We start from the raw sequence: 20882 nt of genomic DNA on the forward strand, positions 1-20882 counted from the left end.
GCAAACTCCGTGAAAGGGCATAGCAGATGCAAAAAGAATAGAACGATTATAGCAGATAGAACCATATGAAAAGGCAAACCTACACTTCTGCTCATGTGCCATCAAGGTAAAGTCGCAATAAAAGTTTACATTTAAAAGATTATTATTTTATTAATTCATTAGAACATATAGTTTAGAGTTTTGTATTTAATGTTTAATATAGTCATAACACTTGTTTTTAATGCTGTACATAATTATCAAATATATTTCTCATTGTTAGTAGTAGGATCTAGAACGAATTAAATAAAATATGATGTATTCGTATAAGAATATTTGCTCGAACTAAAGAAGCAAATATCAAAACTAGTTAATTTTGTTTGTCAAGGTGCGACTGTACCTATATAACAAGAGGTAAAAGATTGAGACTACTAGTGAAATAATGACTGGCACGATGAGCCAAGTAGAGAAATAATAACTGACATGGTGAGACAAGTGGTGAAAAAGTAACTGACACTATGAGACAAGCGAAAAACTAGTGACTTCTATGGCAAAATAGGTGGTAAAATAGTGACTGACATGGTGAGACAAGTAGAGAAATTGTAATTGACATAGCGAGACAAGCAGTGAAGTAGTGAATGGCATGGTGAGACAAGTAGAGAAATTGTAATTGACATAGCGAGACAAGTGGTGAAGTCGTGACTGACATGGTGAGACAAGTAAAGAAATGGTAATTGACATAGTGAGGCAAGTGGTGAAGTAGTGACTAGCATGATGAGACAGGTAGAAGAACAGCGACTAGCATGGCACGACAAATAGTGAAGTAGCAACTGTCATGACGAGACAAGTGATAAAACAGTGATTGAGAGGTTGAAACAAGTAGTGAAATAGAGACTGACATACAAAGACAAGTGGTGAAATATTGGTGGAAAAAAGCACGAGACCAAACAACAATTATTTTGCACAAAGCACAACTAAAAGGTTAACTGTCACCTACCATGATGGAACATCTCAGTGATAATATAAGAGATGAGCTCGAGATTGTCAACACAGCCAGTGCAGAGGGCAACGAGCAGGTCATATGCAGCGTTGATGGTGTTAGTCGTCTGGCATATGGCCGTCACATGACTCTGGGCTATATCTGTTAGCATACCTAGCTTTTTTGCAAGTAAAACCTTGCTTGCAGGGAGAAGAAAAACTTCCATCAGGTCCTGACCAAAATAGAAGCATGAATGATACAAGTCATAAATACAAAAGTCATAAGCCATGAAAAGCAAACTGCTGCAGTAAAACAATTTTATGAACTCCCAAATCAGGCAATCCAGCCAGATTTTGTTCCAAATAGTCTATAAAATGAGCCCTCAAAATGTTTTATTATATTTATTAGACACCACGTCTCACATACCTTGATTAAATGGCTGCCTTCACTAGCAGAGCCATACCATTTCTTCCTGTCAGAGGACAGAGGAAAAACTAGCTCTCGAGCCAAACCAAGGTGACCTTCTAACAAGGACTCATTCACAGAATGAACTCCTGATGATATGGTTGTTTCCTATTAACAAGAGAGAACGAATACAACCTTGAACTACTTGGCTCGTTGCAATCTAGCTAAATAACGTAGGTGAGATTCTATAATGGGTACGACATCGGAACGGAAATCAGAGATGTTAGCAAAACTTTGGGTGCTAGCGACTCGGAAGTCCTAAAGTGTATCCTAGGTAACTAATGCCAAAAATTTACACCGAAACATGCTATAAACGAAATTTTATCTTTGCTAATCTGTGGATGTAAACAATTTGTTAACAACATGAAATTTCAACATGCCCTGTAGAATTGACTTCTTTTACCAAAATAATTTCATATAACAGTTTGGCATCAAATTCAAAATTGTAAAGTACATAAGCTTCATGCTGTTGACGAACAGCTAGAAACAGATGATGGCGAGTTATTCACAAACTTAGCAAATGAAGACTGTCCCTTGATGGTTTAATAAATGGAAGAATGAGCTTCATGCAAATATAATAATGCCCAGAACCACTTTCCTACAAATAAACGTTATCCGCCTTGTTTCTGACCAGAATGTACTCGTTTCTTTCTCCAAGCTAGCATGACAGACCTACTAGTGTCAATCTGTTTCAGTATCCAGTAAAACTATGCAAGAATGGACAACTCTGTTGGGCAAATCAACTGTGAAATTATACCATTTTTTGTGGGTTTCTATCACAAAGAGACATTCTGGAATTTGGATAATAGTGTTCAAAATCGCTGTCTCGCTATGTTCCCATGACACGGTCAATCCACAAGTTTGCATCAGCCACAAAATGGGAAATTCAAAAACCGGCAAGTCAAGCAAGTTTCACTACTCACGAGGTTTTGTCGAATATTACAGCACGTGCGAATGATGCGCTAGAATATGCGCTCCAGATGTCGCACAGACTATTCCATTTTAAACATTTTCCACACTTAAGCCATTCCTATTTCGATTTGACGAGACAGGAGTGCGCCGCTATGACCTTTGGCATAGAATACCTTATCTATTTTTAACAAAGTCCAACGTTAATCCGCAGCACGCGAATGTCCATCTAAGACTTATCACACGGTAACTTAATGTGCACACAACTCCTAATCCACATCATTCACACAATGGAAACAATGAGAAACAGTGTATAACAAAATGTTATTCCCACAAGTCTTCATTCAGCTGCTACAAATAATACTCGTTACAACAAGAAATCATTTAAATGTAAATCAGCCTAATGTCGATACATACAGCAGCATTCTTCAGCCAATCAATCTCAGCTTTGAGGCGCGTCTCACAGTTGTTGAGAGGCTGTTCGAGCTGCGCCCAGTTGAGCAAATGGCAGAGCAAGGAGAAATACTGAGTAGATTGATTGGCATACTGTGGCACTTGCTTCTGAAACACGCAACAAAACAACACGTATCAATCTTATTTATGGTTTAAAACGGACCAGTTTAGAATATTTGCAACATCAAACACCAAAATAAATTCAACTCAAGTTCTCAATGATTTAGCTGAACATTAATATTTTTGAAAAGAACTATTCAACCAAATATCAACAAGCAAGTTAGTTAATTTGATAACCACCCCTCAATCCACCTAAAAGTATAGCTGGGAATAGTCAAGCAATAAAAAACCACTTCAAGCCTGGAATACATTGGATATATAACTTCCCCTGCACGCTTCCATGGATCGCATTGGTCAAGTGAGACATGAGAAGTTCAACCAAGCCAGACATTTCTGTTTGTATCCTATGTCTTTTCCACCACTAGTCATATTAACTTCTGTTATTTGTGCACATAAATGACGACCAATGCGCATGAACCTGGCTTTAGTTTCAGATAATCACAAAGGCAATGGCTGAGAGAGCTCTAAATTTCTGCATGAGGAGATTGGTGTGAAATTAAAAAATGGGTCCTTTTTCACAACTTACACAAAATGTCTAAGAAATCTGCTTTATGTATAACTTTATGACAGGATACTTTTAGCCCGCTGCCGTAAGTAATAACTTCATAGTCACAAAGAATTTTGAGTGAAATGAAAATAGAGTGTATTTCTCATCTCTCAGGGACATTACTTTTCATTGAATATCCACAAATTATTCAACAACGCACTAAACATGTGATTATATCATAAGTTTTTAGATGTCAACAGAGGATCCGGTGTATATGGTATATAGCTTTACAAGCAAACTAAGGCACGGAACCTATTCTTGAGAATAATATTAAACATTGCAGGTGATTATAATAATGATCTCCGAAATGAATTGTGTGTGTAGCGGCTAGCTTGAAATCTATAAATGTATTGAAAGCATTTTGGTGAGAAAAGTTGTTTGTAAAAATAATAATACAACATGTTCAGACGAATTACAAGAGCCACCCCATAGCTACTCGCACAGAAATATTCCTAATATGGCTGGGAATAAACATCCCTCGATATGTCAATCCTGACAGTAAAATTTCAAGGAAAAGAATACAAACCATTTCATTGAGGAAGAGAAGAGAGATGAAGAAGTTCTGTTTAGTTCTAGAAGCGATTAAATGGAATTGTTCCTCCGCAGTGCTTCTAATGTACCTGCAAACCGACATGAGTGAGAAAATCGACAAAAGGGAGACAACAGACATGAGTCAAACGACAGACATGAGTCGAACGACCGACACATGTCGAACAACTGACACAGGCTGAAAAACCGATGCAAATCGTACAACCAACATGAGTCGGACAACCGACGCGAGTCAGATAAGTAACATGAGCTATTATATTCCGATCTTCCAGAATGTTTTGTTGAATGAACCTAAAAACTACATCTGGTGGACTGCCTGTTCGATTTCATTTACATCAGTTCCAAATTGACATTATGGTTTATAACCAAAGAGTTTGCGTGCATACGTTCATGTATACATGTGCATACAGTAAATTTTGGCGTACACCTCAAAGATTTGACACAAAATTTCAAGCTTAAAAATTAATACTTGACTTGAAGGGTGGGGACGTTTTCCAAGACTTGAATTCTAGTAAAGTTCAAATAACCATCGCAAATCACAATTACATGATATGACATATAGGGATTTATCTATAAACTAGTAATATACCAGTAATCGTACTCAACATGAGATGCATCAAATACAAAGTCCTATTCACCATTCAAATCGTCATCGCTAGGATACACTTCTGGAATAACTTTTTTTTTCCAAGTTAATGCTTTTTTCGTAGTATCTGCTTTTGAACCCACACTTCAGTAATCCATTTGACAAATTCAGTATCATCCATCCATCCACTATCGTCCATTCATCCACCCACTATCGTCCATTCATCCACACACTATCGTCCATCCACCCACTATCGTCCATCCATCAACTATCGTCCATTCATCCACTATCGTCCATCCACTATCGTCCATCCACTATCGTCCATCCATACACTATCCTCCATCCATACACTATGGTCCATCCATCCACTATGGTTCATCCATCCATACACTATGGTCCATCCATCCACTATGGTTCATCCATCCATACACTACGGTCCATCCATCCACTATCATCCATCCATACACTATCATGGTCCATCCATCCATTGGTCCATCCATCCATACACTATCATGGTCCATCCATCCATTTTCTTGTACATGAATAACGATTCCTGACAGAAATCTTGTCTTGCGGTCTTATTTTTATGTTACATGTAAATACGAATTATCAGAGGTGGCAGTTTCATTCGATTGGTGAGACAGGCCAATGCGATGGTGAAGTGTTGTTTTTCGTGCCCTCTGGTCTTCACTAAAACTGTATTCTCTTGTTCTTTTGTTAATTATTGTATTGCCGACGGCACCACAAAACAGGTGTTTTTGCTGATGGCGTTGTTAAATACCATTTTCTCAGCTATGTATCGCCCACCATTAATGCCAACTAAACTATTCCAAACAGGCGATTCGGGCCAGAGAAGGGGGTCAACTTATACGGCATGTACATATCGAAACCAGGATTTTAAAATTGGACAGTTCCAGCCTGCTGTTTTCAAAAAGCATTTTAGTTCAATCCTATGCTTGTTAAATCAAATTTTTGAGTGTTTCTACCCTGCAGCTTTCCTTTTACCATATGTTTACTTCAAACTGTGTACATCTATCTTCATTATTTTTTACATATAAAAATAGGAATATTTTAAATTCCGGCGTATCAGTCCACTTGGCGTGTGAGTAGAGGTCTAAATTTCGGTTTAGACCTGTGAAACACCAGCTTTTTACTAAAAACTGATTCAATTTTTGTTAGAAAACCATTTTTATTTAAGCACACAAAATCCATAAAGTTCTGTGAAAACTCACCTGTTCTTACATATGAGAATAGTATCAATAATGAACTCCTGCCAAATCTTTTCCTTGTGCAGATCCTGAAGAGTGTCTGGGTGGAGCATGAGACACAAGGTGAGTATCTGCAGCCCTACACACGCCACCTGTATGTCCGTCAGATCTTCCTCCTCCTCCAGGTCTCCACTCATCTACCCAGAGAAATACACATCAATTACACTTTGATACTTGAGTCGTATGCGTGCTTCGTCAGTTCCATAACAGATTAACGATGAACCAAGTTGAGTTATAAATGTGACCAGTAGCGTATACAGAACATGATCCTGAATACAAAACAGCTATAAGTTGTCAATTGCTTCAGCAGTTGCAATCTCTGAATACTACCAATTTTACTTGTCAAATGAGTGAAATTGTTGAGCCTTTTTTTCTAAGAACAAAAAACTGCAGAAAAAGCTTCCTTTGAAGATTTTATATTTTATTGATTCAATCGAACGAAAACCATGACACACTCTCTCTTTAACCACATTGCTGCCAGGGTGAAGGTCACACATTTTGCCTAAACTTCCACTAGAAATTTGGTGCTCATAGCTCGATGAAGCATTCATGAGTCTGAACAGCAAAAGATTACATAAAACTTTTCATCATTACAGCATTACCTCGCAACATCCTATCATACTTATAAAAGTTTTATGGAAGGCTCGTTTACAGTAATGGAAATCAAATTAGTAGACCAGCAAATTGGTTGAAAAGGGTATTTCGTTATCAGGAGAATCTTGTGAAAACACAATGGTACTTTTTACCTTGAGCAAAAAATCGCAGAGAACATTTAAAAATCATTAATAAACTATTTAGAATGTTTTTGAATGCAACTGCGTTATAGTTCCATTCATTATGAGCATTTCAAGTGGAAAGCAGTACAGCTTGTACCTCTTATTTATTAGTACATCGGCAACTAAAATGGTTTTGTTTAACAAAGGATGGCCACGATATGCTACCGATATCGCACAGTATATCACCTACCACCAGACGTTATCGATATTCCAACGAAATAGTTGACTAACCTTCTGGACGGCCTGCTGCATCTCCTCCGTTGAGGAAGAGAGAAGATCTACAGAGCAACTGCATGCAGACCAGACAATCTTCAACACTGCTTTTATGGTTCCACCATCTGGCAAATACTGCAGTGCCTGCAACAAAGATATTGTAGTGTCAATCATCTATGACAGCGATGTCACACTATACTACCTTCAAGTAAAAAGTTGTGTTAAGTTCCTTTCTAATCTACTTTATGAGAAATAGTCCTCATAAAACACATTGTAATCCGTGATTCTCCCAAACCCCGCAGGTAATTACACAAAACATGAACATACCATACATTACTAGGTAAAGAATCTATATACGTGAAGCCCAAATTATATATAACAACTAATAGAGCGATAATCGATAGAGCATTAGCGGCTGAAGGCGATATGGCAAAGGGTGACTTGATACAAATTGCACTAGGTACAAACATAAGCTCACTTAGCTTATGTTTGTACATTTCACATCACTTTTACGTTTGATGTTTTATTTCTTTAGTTTCAACAGCCTCTTCACCTTCACCCAACTACAGTACAATACTGTTCAACAGCCTCTTCACCTTCACCCAACTACAGTACAATACTGTTCAACAGCCTCTTCATCTTCACCCAACTACAGCACAATACTGTTCAACAGCCTCTTCACCTTCACCCAACTACAGTACAATACTGTTCAACAGCCTCTTCATCTTCACCCAACTACAGCACAATACTGTTCAACAGCCTCTTCGCCTTCACCCAACTACAGTACAATACTGTTGAACAGCCTCTCCACCTTCACCCAGCTACAGTACAATACTGTTCAGCCATTTCAAACACAACATTTTAGAAATTACTCAAGCGTAATGTGAATCTTTGATGAAATTCGCCGAGGTTGAAAAATTCTTAAGTTCCGGCAATTACAAAGGAAGTCTGAGATGCCTACACCAAATGGCCCCGGGCGATCTATGTCATGATATTCCTGTACATGTTCTGAAACCATTTCATTCATCCAAAAAGCAACAGAATATTTCTTTTTAATAGCGTATTTCTTTTTAGAAAAGCGTAGATACCACCTACAACTACATGAGACATCTACAAGTAATACCAGTCAGTGCAACTACAACAAATATCGTTACCTTATGATCAACGCCAGACATGTATCCTAACTTCTGGCGTGTGAGTCAAATATTTGACACCAAGAATTAAATTCAAAAATCCATCCTCAACCTACATGGCGTTTTTCTGATGACACAGCTGACTATTGAATGCTACATATGTCCTTATCTATACATCGCTTGCCACTGATGTCGACTGAAATACTCAGGTCCAGTGATGTGAGCTAAGGATGGGGGCCTTATGTCAGAAACACGCCAAAATCTTGGATTTTAAAACAAACTTGTAAACTTCGACCTACGCACCGCGTCGACATGTACGCCGGAATTTACGAAAATGTTCATTGTCAAACACTGGTCTCATAGGCAGCGCTAGAATACGCAATAAGCTGGCAGGTGTTCAACAACCACCAGATTGTAATGCAAGGCTGAAGCTAACCAACTGCCGTGGAAGGATTACTGCAACTTATGGATGAAGCTAATCAGCTAAAGGGATAGTTTGACTAACAAAGAGATAGCAAGCCTACCTTTGACATGAGCCGTTTTCCAAGTTGAGTAGCGCACAGGTGCTTTAGCATTGGATCTATCATAGAGACAGGTAGGCGGGTGAGTATGTCCTGTAGGTCCAGGGCATACTGATGGTCAACAGGGTTCACGTGCTGTCTCTGATGCAACTTGTCAGCAACACATTGCACTGTAACATGCAAAAGAGTTGAACAATCAAATAATGCTGAATGAAGTGGTGCAAAAGAGTTGAACGATCAAATCATGCTGAATGAAGTGGTGCAGAAGAGTGGGTGAATGATGGACAGTGATAACAAGCATCACCTGTTCGACGTTCAATAATGAAAGTAGCTTGGACTAGAACAGTTTATTTAATGTGCATGCCCCGCAATGGTAAAATATTCATGCAGTAGAAGAAGAAAGACCGGGTCTACGTTTTCTCCTTTTTTTAGAAGATGAATATAAGTACTGATGCACTGCAGCAGTTAGGACTTCCGGGGTCGAGGGCGTAGTATTACAAATATTGCATATAACAATATTTCAGTAATATTTGTATTTATTCAGTGGGCACACAAGTCTTGTATTTTAGCCAGAATACTTAACCCTTTTGCAGGCGAATTTTCAGGACTATATCAGACTCCCTCCCCTGGGCGAATTAATTTTCCAGAAAATCAATTTCTTTTAAAAGGTTTATACACTCTTTTGTATGTTATTGTGTGCATATGTCTATGTACCATAAGTCCTTATGCTCAAGCCGCGCGACTTGTCGTTGAGCGCGGCTTCTGGTTCAAGGTAATAAGCCGCGGCTAAATCCAAGTTTTTAAAACTTACGTGAGGCTTAGGGCGGCTTCTCGATAAATGCGGTCTCTGCTCAGTTCCGCGCTATAACCATAGAACCGCAGTCATGATACACTTTTATGTACGGGATTTTGGCAACCTACTCGTTTATTTTCAGGGTCATGTTTATGGAATACTTTAGACTAACGAAGAATTTATCGCTAATGTTTAACTCACCACAGTCGTAGGTCATTAAAACCGTTTCATTCCTGACCGCATATTTCCATAAACGTGAAGCCCTCTAACAGCGCAATAAAAATTTAGCTGGGACATGACAAAAAGTTGTTGATGCAAGGGTTTAGAAATTTCAATTCGAACTTGGAAGTAAAAGAAAATTATTTTCACATGTACTGATGTAGCCTGTTTTCTTATTCAAGAGTACTGGGTATAACGAAACCCTTCTCAACACTCTCGCTCCTGAAGGGGTCAAGGACGACAAAACCTCGGTCATTAGCCGCGGTCTGTGGGCATACGCGGCTTGTTGGAGGATTATTTTTTCTTTCGTGAATCATCTGGTTTTGAGCACAAGCCGCGCGGCTTGAGCATGAGGACTTACGGTATAAACATGCATATGTATACGTGTATATGTCCAGATGTACATATATCTATATATTATACATGAATAAAGGTGTATAACATAAAATTATTTATAAATGTAGATTTACCAAGATAAATATATATATTGTACATGTACATCTTTTTATGATACAAGTGTTCACTTTAATAAGCACGATTTCTGTATAATATACCCAAAAGCATTCTCCATTACAAAGGCCTACATCACAGTCTTTGCACCATGTGCTTATTCTTGATTTTTTTTGTACCAATCAAACAGCAACTACTGGAGTAAATACTGGAGCTGTCACTACTACTAACTGATGAGTGGTAGGAGATTTATCTCTCTTCATATTGGAAAAATTCGTCCAGGCACTGGCATCACCTCATAATTACTGGTACCAGCTTCTTCATCAATATCACTTCCAGATGTAAAATAATTACAATCACAATTTGAACCTGATTCATTGTCATTTTTGGCTACTAAATCTGAAAAGTCACAGTCAGCTGTGATTCTCTTAGTAACTAAGGTACTAGTAATTGCTGTATTAGAATAATATGACGATAAACTAAATTAAAACTCTCGAAGTTTTCAGTAAATAACGGCTAAAACAGAAAAAAAATAATTAAAAGTTATTTAGAACGATTTACTAATTTTTTTCGCAAATTTTATTTATTTATTTCTGCTAAAACGATCGTTTTGTGCAAACAGAAAATTTTTTTTAGAGGCTAACCGAAGCCAATATATCGTAGCTTGCTATCGATCAAAAAAGTAAACAAAAAATGGCTTTTAGCAAACCAAAAGCCGCAATAAAAGAAATATGTTACTATAGCGACCCAAATGTCGCTCTGTTTATTTAAAGGAGTATCGGAAAGCGACAAAAATGTCGCTTTGCAAGAGAAAGGGTTAACAACATTCTCATGAGGAATTTTGGGGACGCAGAACTAACAAAAGGCCTCATTACTGCCTTCGAACATCATGTGCGTCCACTCTGAATGGAACAACAAGGTGACTGTGTTCATAACAACTGACATCTTAGCCAGCTCGAAAAAATATTAATAACAAAAGCTTGAGGCTAGATTCAAGGAAGCCTTTTAGCAAATATTAAGGTAAATTTTTGTTTTGATATAAGCTCAGTGTATTAAGGTACTAGTGGATGTGTTTAGGTACTAGTTGATGTGTTTAGGTACTAGTTAATGTATTTAGGCACTAGTGAATGTGTTTAGGTACTATTAGATGCATTTAGGTACTATTAGATGTATTTAAGTACTATTAGATGTATTTAGGTCCTATTGGATGTGTTTAGGTCCTGGGGGAAGTATTTAAGTACTAGTGGATGTATTTAGGTACTAGTGGATGTGTTTAAGTACTAGTGGATGTGTTTAGGTACTAGTGGATGTATTTAAGTCCTAGTGGATGTGTTTAGGTACTAGTGGATGTATTTAAGTCCTAGTGGATGTGTTTAGGTACTAGTGGATGTGTTTAGGTACTAGTGGATGTGTTTAGGTACTAGTGGATGTATTTAAGTACTAGTGGATGTGTTTAGGTACTAGTGGAAGTATTTAGGTACTAGTGGATGTGTTTAAGTACTAGTGGATGTGTTTAAGTACTAGTGGAAGTATTTAGGTACTAGTGGAAGTATTTAAGTACTAGTGGATGTGTTTAGGGACTAGTGGATGTGTTTAGGTACTAGTGGAAGTATTTAAGTACTAGTGGATGTGTTTAAGTACTAGTGGATGTGTTAAGGTACTAGTGGATGTATTTAAGTACTAGTGGATGTGTTTAGGTACTAGTGGAAGTATTTAGGTACTAGTGGATGTGTTTAAGTACTAGTGGATGTGTTTAAGTACTAGTGGATGTGTTTAGGTACTAGTGGAAGTATTTAAGTACTAGTGGATGTGTTTAGGGACTAGTGGATGTGTTTAGGTACTAGTGGAAGTATTTAAGTACTAGTGGATGTGTTTAAGTACTAGTGGATGTGTTAAGGTACTAGTGGATGTATTTAAGTACTAGTGGATGTGTTTAGGTACTAGTGGAAGTATTTAGGTACTAGTGGATGTGTTTAAGTACTAGTGGATGTGTTTAAGTACTAGTGGATGTGTTTAAGTACTAGTGGATGTGTTTAAGTACTAGTGGATGTGTTTAGGTACTAGTGGAAGTATTTAAGTACTAGTGGATGTGTTTAGGGACTAGTGGATGTGTTTAGGTACTAGTGGAAGTATTTAAGTACTAGTGGATGTGTTTAAGTACTAGTGGATGTGTTAAGGTACTAGTGGATGTGTTTAAGTACTAGTGGATGTGTTTAAGTACTAGTGGATGTATTTAGGTACTAGTGGAAGTATTTAGGTACTAGTAGAAGTATTTAAGTACTAGTGGATGTGTTTAGGGACTAGTGGATGTATTTAAGTACTAGTGGATGTGTTTAGGGACTAGTGGATGTATTTAAGTACTAGTGGATGTGTTTAGGTACTAGTAGAAGTATTTAAGTACTAGTGGATGTGTTTAGGGACTAGTGGAAGTATTTAAGTACTAGTGGATGTGTTTAGGTACTAGTGGATGTATTTAAGTACTAGTGGATGTGTTTAGGTACTAGTGGAAGTATTTAGGTACTAGTGGATGTGTTTAAGTACTAGTGGATGTGTTTAGGGACTAGTGGATGTATTTAAGTACTAGTGGATGTGTTTAGGGACTAGTGGAAGTATTTAAGTACTAGTGGATGTATTTAAGTACTAGTGGATGTGTTTAGGTACTAGTGGAAGTATTTAAGTACTAGTGGATGTGTTTAGGTACTAGTGGATGTGTTTAGGTACTAGTGGATGTGTTTAGGGACTAGTGGAAGTATTTAAGTACTAGTGGATGTATTTAAGTACTAGTGGATGTGTTTAGGGACTAGTGGATGTGTTTAAGTACTAGTGGATGTATTTAAGTACTAGTGGATGTGTTTAGGGACTAGTGGATGTATTTAAGTACTAGTGGATGTGTTTAGGTACTAGTGGATGTATTTAGGTCCTAGTGGATGTGTTTAGGTCCTAGTGGATGTGTTTAGGGACTAGTGGAAGTATTTAAGTACTAGTGGATGTGTTTAGGTACTAGTGGATGTATTTAGGTCCTAGTGGATGTGTTTAGGTCCTAGTGGATGTGTTTAGGGACTAGTGGAAGTATTTAAGTACTAGTGGATGTATTTAAGTACTAGTGGATGTGTTTAGGTACTAGTGGATGTGTTTAAGTACTAGTGGATGTGTTTAGGTACTAGTGGATGTGTTTAAGTACTAGTGGATGTGTTTAAGTACTAGTGGATGTGTTTAGGTACTAGTGGAAGTGTTTAAGTACTAGTGGATGTATTTAAGTACTAGTGGATGTATTTAGGTACTAGTGGATGTGTTTAGGGACTAGTGGATGTATTTAAGTACTAGTGGATGTGTTTAGGTACTAGTGGATGTATTTAGGTCCTAGTGGATGTGTTTAGGTCCTAGTGGATGTGTTTAGGGACTAGTGGAAGTATTTAAGTACTAGTGGATGTATTTAAGTACTAGTGGATGTGTTTAGGTACTAGTGGATGTGTTTAAGTACTAGTGGATGTGTTTAGGGACTAGTGGAAGTATTTAAGTACTAGTGGATGTGTTTAGGTACTAGTGGAAGTATTTAAGTACTAGTGGATGTGTTTAGGTACTAGTGGAAGTATTTAAGTACTAGTGGATGTGTTTAGGTACTAGTGGATGTGTTTAGGTACTAGTGGATGTGTTTAGGGACTAGTGGAAGTATTTAAGTACTAGTGGATGTATTTAAGTACTAGTGGATGTGTTTAGGTACTAGTGGATGTGTTTAAGTACTAGTGGATGTGTTTAGGGACTAGTGGAAGTATTTAAGTACTAGTGGATGTGTTTAGGTACTAGTGGATGTGTTTAGGTACTAGTGGATGTGTTTAGGGACTAGTGGATGTGTTTAAGTACTAGTGGATGTGTTTAGGGACTAGTGGAAGTATTTAAGTACTAGTGGATGTATTTAAGTACTAGTGGATGTGTTTAGGTACTAGTGGATGTGTTTAAGTACTAGTGGATGTGTTTAGGGACTAGTAAAAGTATTTAAGTACTAGTGGATGTGTTTAGGTACTAGTGGAAGTATTTAAGTACTAGTGGATGTGTTTAAGTACTAGTGGATGTGTTTAGGTACTAGTGGAAGTATTTAAGTACTAGTGGATGTGTTTAAGTACTAGTGGATGTGTTTAAGTACTAGTGGATGTGTTTAGGGACTAGTGGATGTGTTTAAGTACTAGTGGATGTGTTTAGGGACTAGTAAAAGTATTTAAGTACTAGTGGATGTGTTTAGGTACTAGTGGATGTGTTAAGGTACTAGTGGATGTATTTAAGTACTAGTGGATGTGTTTAGGTACTAGTGGAAGTATTTAGGTACTAGTGGATGTGTTTAGGTACTAGTGGATGTGTTTAGGTACTAGTGGATGTGTTTAAGTACTAGTGGATGTGTTTAGGTACTAGTGGATGTGTTTAAGTACTAGTGGATGTGTTTAGGGACTAGTGGATGTGTTTAAGTACTAGTGGATGTGTTTAGGTACTAGTGGATGTGTTTAAGTACTAGTGGATGTGTTTAGGGACTAGTGGATGTGTTTAAGTACTAGTGGATGTGTTTAGGGACTAGTAAAAGTATTTAAGTACTAGTGGATGTGTTTAGGTACTAGTGGATGTGTTAAGGTACTAGTGGATGTATTTAAGTACTAGTGGATGTGTTTAGGTACTAGTGGAAGTATTTAGGTACTAGTGGATGTGTTTAGGTACTAGTGGATGTGTTTAGGTACTAGTGGATGTGTTTAAGTACTAGTGGATGTGTTTAGGGACTAGTGGATGTATTTAGGTCCTAGTGGATGTGTTTAGGTACTAGTGGATGTATTTAAGTACTAGTGGATGTGTTTAGGTACTAGTGGATGTGTTTAGGTACTAGTGGAAGTATTTAAGTACTAGTGGATGTGTTTAGGTACTAGTGGATGTGTTAAGGTACTAGTGGATGTATTTAAGTACTAGTGGATGTGTTTAGGTACTAGTGGATGTGTTTAAGTACTAGTGGATGTGTTTAAGTACTAGTGGATGTGTTTAGGGACTAGTGGATGTATTTAGGTCCTAGTGGATGTGTTTAGGTACTAGTGGATGTATTTAAGTACTAGTGGATGTGTTTAGGTACTAGTGGATGTGTTTAGGTACTAGTGGAAGTATTTAAGTACTAGTGGATGTGTTTAGGTACTAGTGGATGTATTTAAGTACTAGTGGATGTGTTTAGGTGCTAGTGGATGTATTTAAGTACTAGTGGATGTGTTTAGGTACTAGTGGAAGTATTTAGGTACTAGTGGATGTGTTTAAGTACTAGTGGATGTGTTTAGGGACTAGTAAAAGTATTTAAGTACTAGTGGATGTGTTTAGGTACTAGTGGATGTATTTAAGTACTAGTGGATGTGTTTAGGTACTAGTGGAAGTATTTAAGTACTAGTGGATGTGTTTAGGTACTAGTGGATGTATTTAAGTACTAGTGGATGTGTTTAGGTACTAGTGGAAGTATTTAGGTACTAGTGGATGTGTTTAAGTACTAGTGGATGTGTTTAGGGACTAGTAAAAGTATTTAAGTACTAGTGGATGTGTTTAGGTACTAGTGGATGTATTTAAGTACTAGTGGATGTGTTTAGGTACTAGTGGAAGTATTTAAGTACTAGTGGATGTGTTTAGGTACTAGTGGATGTATTTAAGTACTAGTGGATGTGTTTAGGTACTAGTGGAAGTATTTAGGTACTAGTGGATGTGTTTAAGTACTAGTGGATGTGTTTAGGGACTAGTAAAAGTATTTAAGTACTAGTGGATGTGTTTAGGTACTAGTGGATGTATTTAAGTACTAGTGGATGTGTTTAGGTACTAGTGGATGTGTTTAGGTACTAGTGGATGTATTTAAGTACTAGTGGATGTGTTTAGGTACTAGTGGATGTGTTTAGGGACTAGTGGATGTATTTAAGTCCTAGTGGATGTGTTTAGGTACTAGTGGATGTGTTTAGGTACTAGTGGATGTGTTTAGGTACTAGTGGATGTGTTTAGGGACTATTGGATCTGTTTAGGTACTAGTGGATGAGAGAAATAAGACAATGTGAGTGGAAGATAAAAAATCTACTTTATTGCAATATTTTTGGTAAAAATACATAACATAGCTTCAATATGCCATCAACAAAAGGGTGTCAGATTGATTTCTATTGATAGCTACTATAGAATACCTAAAACTAGATATCTATTAATAGCTATTATAGAATACCTAACACTAGATATCTATTGATAGGTACTATAGAATACCTAAAACTGGATATCTATTGATAGCTATTTTAGAATGCCTGAAACTAGACATCTATTGATAGATACACAGAAAACTCAAAACTAGATCCAAATAATAAACTCCAGGAAATTAATTAAACTTTCTAAAATTATGTCTATGGTAACGACAAAAGATGTCTTCTGCTCGTAATTACCTTTATCAAATGGCACCCAATATGCTCCTACTTAAAACTGCGAACGTAATAAGTAACCATTTTCTTATTGTAATAGATTATCGGTATATAAATTTTTATGCATTATATCACAGCTCAACAGTATTCAATTTTGACTACACATCGGTGAACACTGCAGCAATGCTATAACTCTAAGGTTTTTAGTCAACCTGTTTACGAAATCTATAAAATGAACAGACAAACAACCTGTCTAGCAAAAAATCTGTAGTAACGCAACCATGCTAGATCATTCATGTATGCACAGCCAAACACATATACTCAACATACCTTTAGCGTAGGCTGCGGTCAAAAGCATAACCTTGGCTATCTTAAGGATAAGATGGAGAGCGTCCCTGTATGAGAAAAGATGGGCAGTTTTAGGACTACAGACTAGCAGTCATAATGTCGGGTATTTACAAAACCAATTGCTCTATATTGAGTCTGTTCAAATGATGAGGAAGTACCAACATCAAAGATATAGACATTGCAAGGAGTATCATACTACTGAAGACCCTACAAGAAACGACTCAATATGATGTGTGGCCGACACTAATATAATGAAAAACTCACATGTCAGCGGTCATGTGTCTTTTACATTCATAAAACACAGCCAATATAATATCAGCTCAAACTGAAGCAACTCTAACATAAAGAGTTTAGAAGAGACAACCCATGTGACAATCCGTGTGATAATACGTCTGACAATCCATGTGACAATCCGTGTGACAATCCGTGTGACAATCCGTGTGACAATCCATGTGATAATACGTCTGACAATCCATGTGAAAATCCATGTGACAATCCATGTGATAATACGTCTGACAATCCATGTGATAATCCACGTGACAATCCATGTGACAACCCATGTGACAATCCATGTGACAATTCATGTGAAAATTCATGTGACAATCCATGGGACAACCCATGTGACAATCCATGGGACAACCCATGTGATAATCCATGTGACAATCCATGTGATAATCCATGTGATAATACATCTGACAATCCGTGTGATAATCCGTGTGACAATCCGTGTGACAATCCATGCGATAATCCATGCGATAATACATGTGACAATCCATGTGATAATACGTCTGACAATCCATGAGACAACCCATGTGACAATCCATGTGACAATCCATGTGAGATTGATTCTCTAAACCAAATTATAGACACTGACTGTTTCGATGCTTCCATTGGGTTTGGAGTTGCCCCGATGCCGATGAGCTCCCACACTACCATTTCAACAATTCAAAGCTGCACTCTAGATCTTTCCATGATTTCCGATGCACCCCTCAAAACTTGTTAAAGTAGACTAGCTTTTAGGTCACAGTCACTTTTCAATTCATTCAATTCAATCAACTAATTGCGACAAAAAGTAATTATTTCGTCATCCTCTAGGAGCAACACATCCTTGGCATCTAAATGTTAATATGAAGGTGAAAAGTCAAGTAGAAACAGTAGCATGTAGCAATAGAACATTTTCATTGCAGAAACCTGCGGGGGTAATGGGTCGAGATTTTTTCTCCTCCCCTTGTGAGAGCTTAGCTGTGTATCATTGATTCGAATCCATCGGCAGTGAGTATTTCTATGATGTCAAAGTACTCTCACATTCACACAAATTTAGTAAAAAAACATGGCATCGAATGTATTTAGATTTGACAGTTTCAATGATTTGGAGTGGAAGCGACTCCAAACCCATTCGAAGCATGAAAACGCAGTGAATAATACAACGTAAGTATTATCATGTCAATTTCCTTATTGCCTATCGAGAACAGGGTCTCAAGCACTATGCGAAACTATATTAATCAGAGTCAAACCTCTTGTATTGGGTATCGGCTCCAGTCATGAAGTCGTTTTGTGTGAGGGCTTTGAGAACGAGCGACACTCCTCCAGATTCTATGAAAGTAACTATAAAAGCGACAGTCTCTTCCTTGATAATTGGCTCGGCTGGCATAAGTAGGGAATAAATAACCTGTAAATAGCATGCACTCTATGTAAGTAAAATCCATAAGGTAGCAAACACACATGCGCAGTTACAATTTGAATATATTATGTGATAATATCTAATTAGTCCGTAAAATACTATAAAAGTAAAATTTTACAAAAACTTGAATTACTGTGTTTTGTCAGATCTGGGCAGCATAGTCATACAAACATCATGTCAGTTTTAGCGATGTTATCTTTTTAAATTAAAGAAAAAACAATATGTAATATGCCCACACAAAACAATTCCTAATGCACGAATACAAATATTTAACTTATGTTGTTTACAATTGTAAGTCAATGTTGGTAAGCGGTGAAAACCTTGGCTACTAACAATGGTGATTAATGGTACTGAGAGGCTTTTGAAATACCATCATTTACCGAACAGTAAACTAGGATCTGGAAATGATATATCAATTAATCAGAGTGAAACAAGGTCAGATTAATGCTGCTGCCAAAGGCCATTCAGTAGCATCCCATCAAATTTATCAACAGACATTTTTCTTCCAACATTTTAATAATGAATATGCTTGCAAGCTTTGAAAAGCAACCTGCTAAGAAAAGATAATTCCTCAGGATAAAACAAAAGATCATAAAGCCTAAACTAGATCTAAAACCGCAGTTTAAACCAGCCATCTTAATGACAAATTTATAAGATACAAAATAAAATCATGCAAAACTCCAAACTCTAAAAAACTTGCCAACTAGAAACACGTTAATAAACAAATTGGAAATTAGTAATGATTGATTTAATGAGTAACTAATAATTACTCCGCCAAAAAGCCTAAAATCTAAATTAAAATATTGAAGACAAAGAGAAATTCTAAATATCAATGCCTATTCAACAACAGTTAAGATAGGAGTAAGAGAGATATTTTGAATCGAGTATTAGTGACTTTTACTGCTGTATACACATCTGTTAGTAGACTAACCAGGACAGAACTAAACTACATTTAGAAATGACATTATTACTAAATGGTATTTAACAGAAATGAAGATATATTAATCAGGGTTACATGCAATATGCCGTAACAACAACAAATATTTCACCGACCTCGAGCATGTAGACAGCAGTAGAGGGCGAGAGAGCATCACCGGAGACAGAACTAAAAAGCCTAGACTCGAGCTTGACTCCTCCATAGTGCACATTACTCGTCATGTGCTGAGCACGCAGTTGACAAACCTCTTTAATATTCTGGATGGTTGGTTGGTGAGCGGGAGACAAATCCAGCAAACCACGAGTAGATTGCTGTCGAGAAAGGTACAATGAGCAAATAACTCCGGAAGCATAGAAAATGAATGAAATTATTCTTTTACCCACATGTTTATGCCTGATAATCTAGTATAGCGCACACGAGTTTAATCAATTGGCGGCCAACACTTCTATTACAAAAGGGTTAATCCTATACAAAAAATACAAGAATGTTTTTAACAACTCTTTACAATTTTTTGGCACGTATACAACTCATTCACCAACCGTCAGGCGAAATAGTAATAAAGACATAATTTTACAGATTATTTCTATACTGCGTAAGCTTTTAAATGTAATAAAATTAGCTTTTTACATACTTTAAAATATTCATTTGTGCTAATAATCTACGTAATTACCTAACGTATTCGTCATTAATATTTGGACTCTGGAAATTAAATAAAATACAATATATTCTCACAAGGATATTTAATCAAACATTGGACAGTCTTGACACATGAAGCAAATGGAAGAACACAACTTCTTATGATATCCCCATCGCGGTACAAGTGCGTCACTCCCTCTTAAACTGTACCACCACCGCTTCACCGCGACTAACCAAAATAACCTGGTAGAAAGACTCTTGCTGGTATCTAGATACTCACCAGAAGATCAGTAAGGGTTGGAGAAACGCTGATGCAATAGTCGCACACGGAGTGTAGGAATGGTATGTATTTTATGTCTTGCGAGAGGATCTACAATAGCGTATGGCAACAAATTAAAAGAAAAAAACAGTAATTCATATTTGGGTTCATCGCCTTTTATCACGGGAATCAGATGACAACAGCGGATAGGTGTCAAACTCACCACACCGGGAAGGCACCGCTCAGCGTCTGAGTTGGGTCCATCATTATGGCCGATGAGGGGTGACGCTGACGGTGAGCTCTCACTACTGCTTTCTGAGGCAGAACCAGCATTGCTATTGGACGCACAAATCTTGGCAGTGAGTATCTACATGGAGAGATAAACAGTCATGAGCCTGACGGGAACTTAAGAGAGCGTGACAAAATGTCTTTAACCACAGTAACTCACTAAACCTAACAGAAAACTCCAAACATTTGAAAGTCGTCTTTCTTGGCATGGGTCGCAGAAAATATTTTTTGTGGCCTCAAAAATATGGTCGACGCAGCAGGTTCAATTTGATCAAAACCTCACTAACCACCCCCCCCCCCTAATCTAGGAGCTAAATAAAAATCAGGAAACTTATCCTAAACATACAACTTTGATAACCATCGATCTTCCTGCGATCAAAA

At 37.3% G+C, this 20882-nt stretch overlaps 1 protein-coding gene across 1 annotated transcript in view; it reads right to left on the reverse strand.

Moving 5' to 3' along the window:
- LOC137401644 (ubiquitin carboxyl-terminal hydrolase 9X-like) overlaps positions 1–20882 on the reverse strand; it is a 68244-nt gene that overhangs the window by 27051 nt on the left and 20311 nt on the right. Inside the window, exons 18-29 of the mRNA XM_068088092.1 lie at positions 20437–20580; positions 20235–20324; positions 19435–19629; positions 18215–18369; positions 16683–16747; positions 8499–8665; positions 6860–6985; positions 5817–5989; positions 3976–4069; positions 2747–2890; positions 1382–1528; positions 974–1187 (exon numbers count right to left, since the gene is read on the reverse strand). Of these exons, the coding sequence (XP_067944193.1) occupies positions 974–1187; positions 1382–1528; positions 2747–2890; positions 3976–4069; positions 5817–5989; positions 6860–6985; positions 8499–8665; positions 16683–16747; positions 18215–18369; positions 19435–19629; positions 20235–20324; positions 20437–20580 (1714 nt within the window). The remainder of the gene's footprint in view (positions 1–973; positions 1188–1381; positions 1529–2746; positions 2891–3975; positions 4070–5816; positions 5990–6859; positions 6986–8498; positions 8666–16682; positions 16748–18214; positions 18370–19434; positions 19630–20234; positions 20325–20436; positions 20581–20882) is intronic.

Source organism: Watersipora subatra, chromosome 8, assembly GCF_963576615.1.
Source record: "Watersipora subatra chromosome 8, tzWatSuba1.1, whole genome shotgun sequence".
Lineage (NCBI taxonomy): Eukaryota > Metazoa > Bryozoa > Gymnolaemata > Cheilostomatida > Watersiporidae > Watersipora > Watersipora subatra.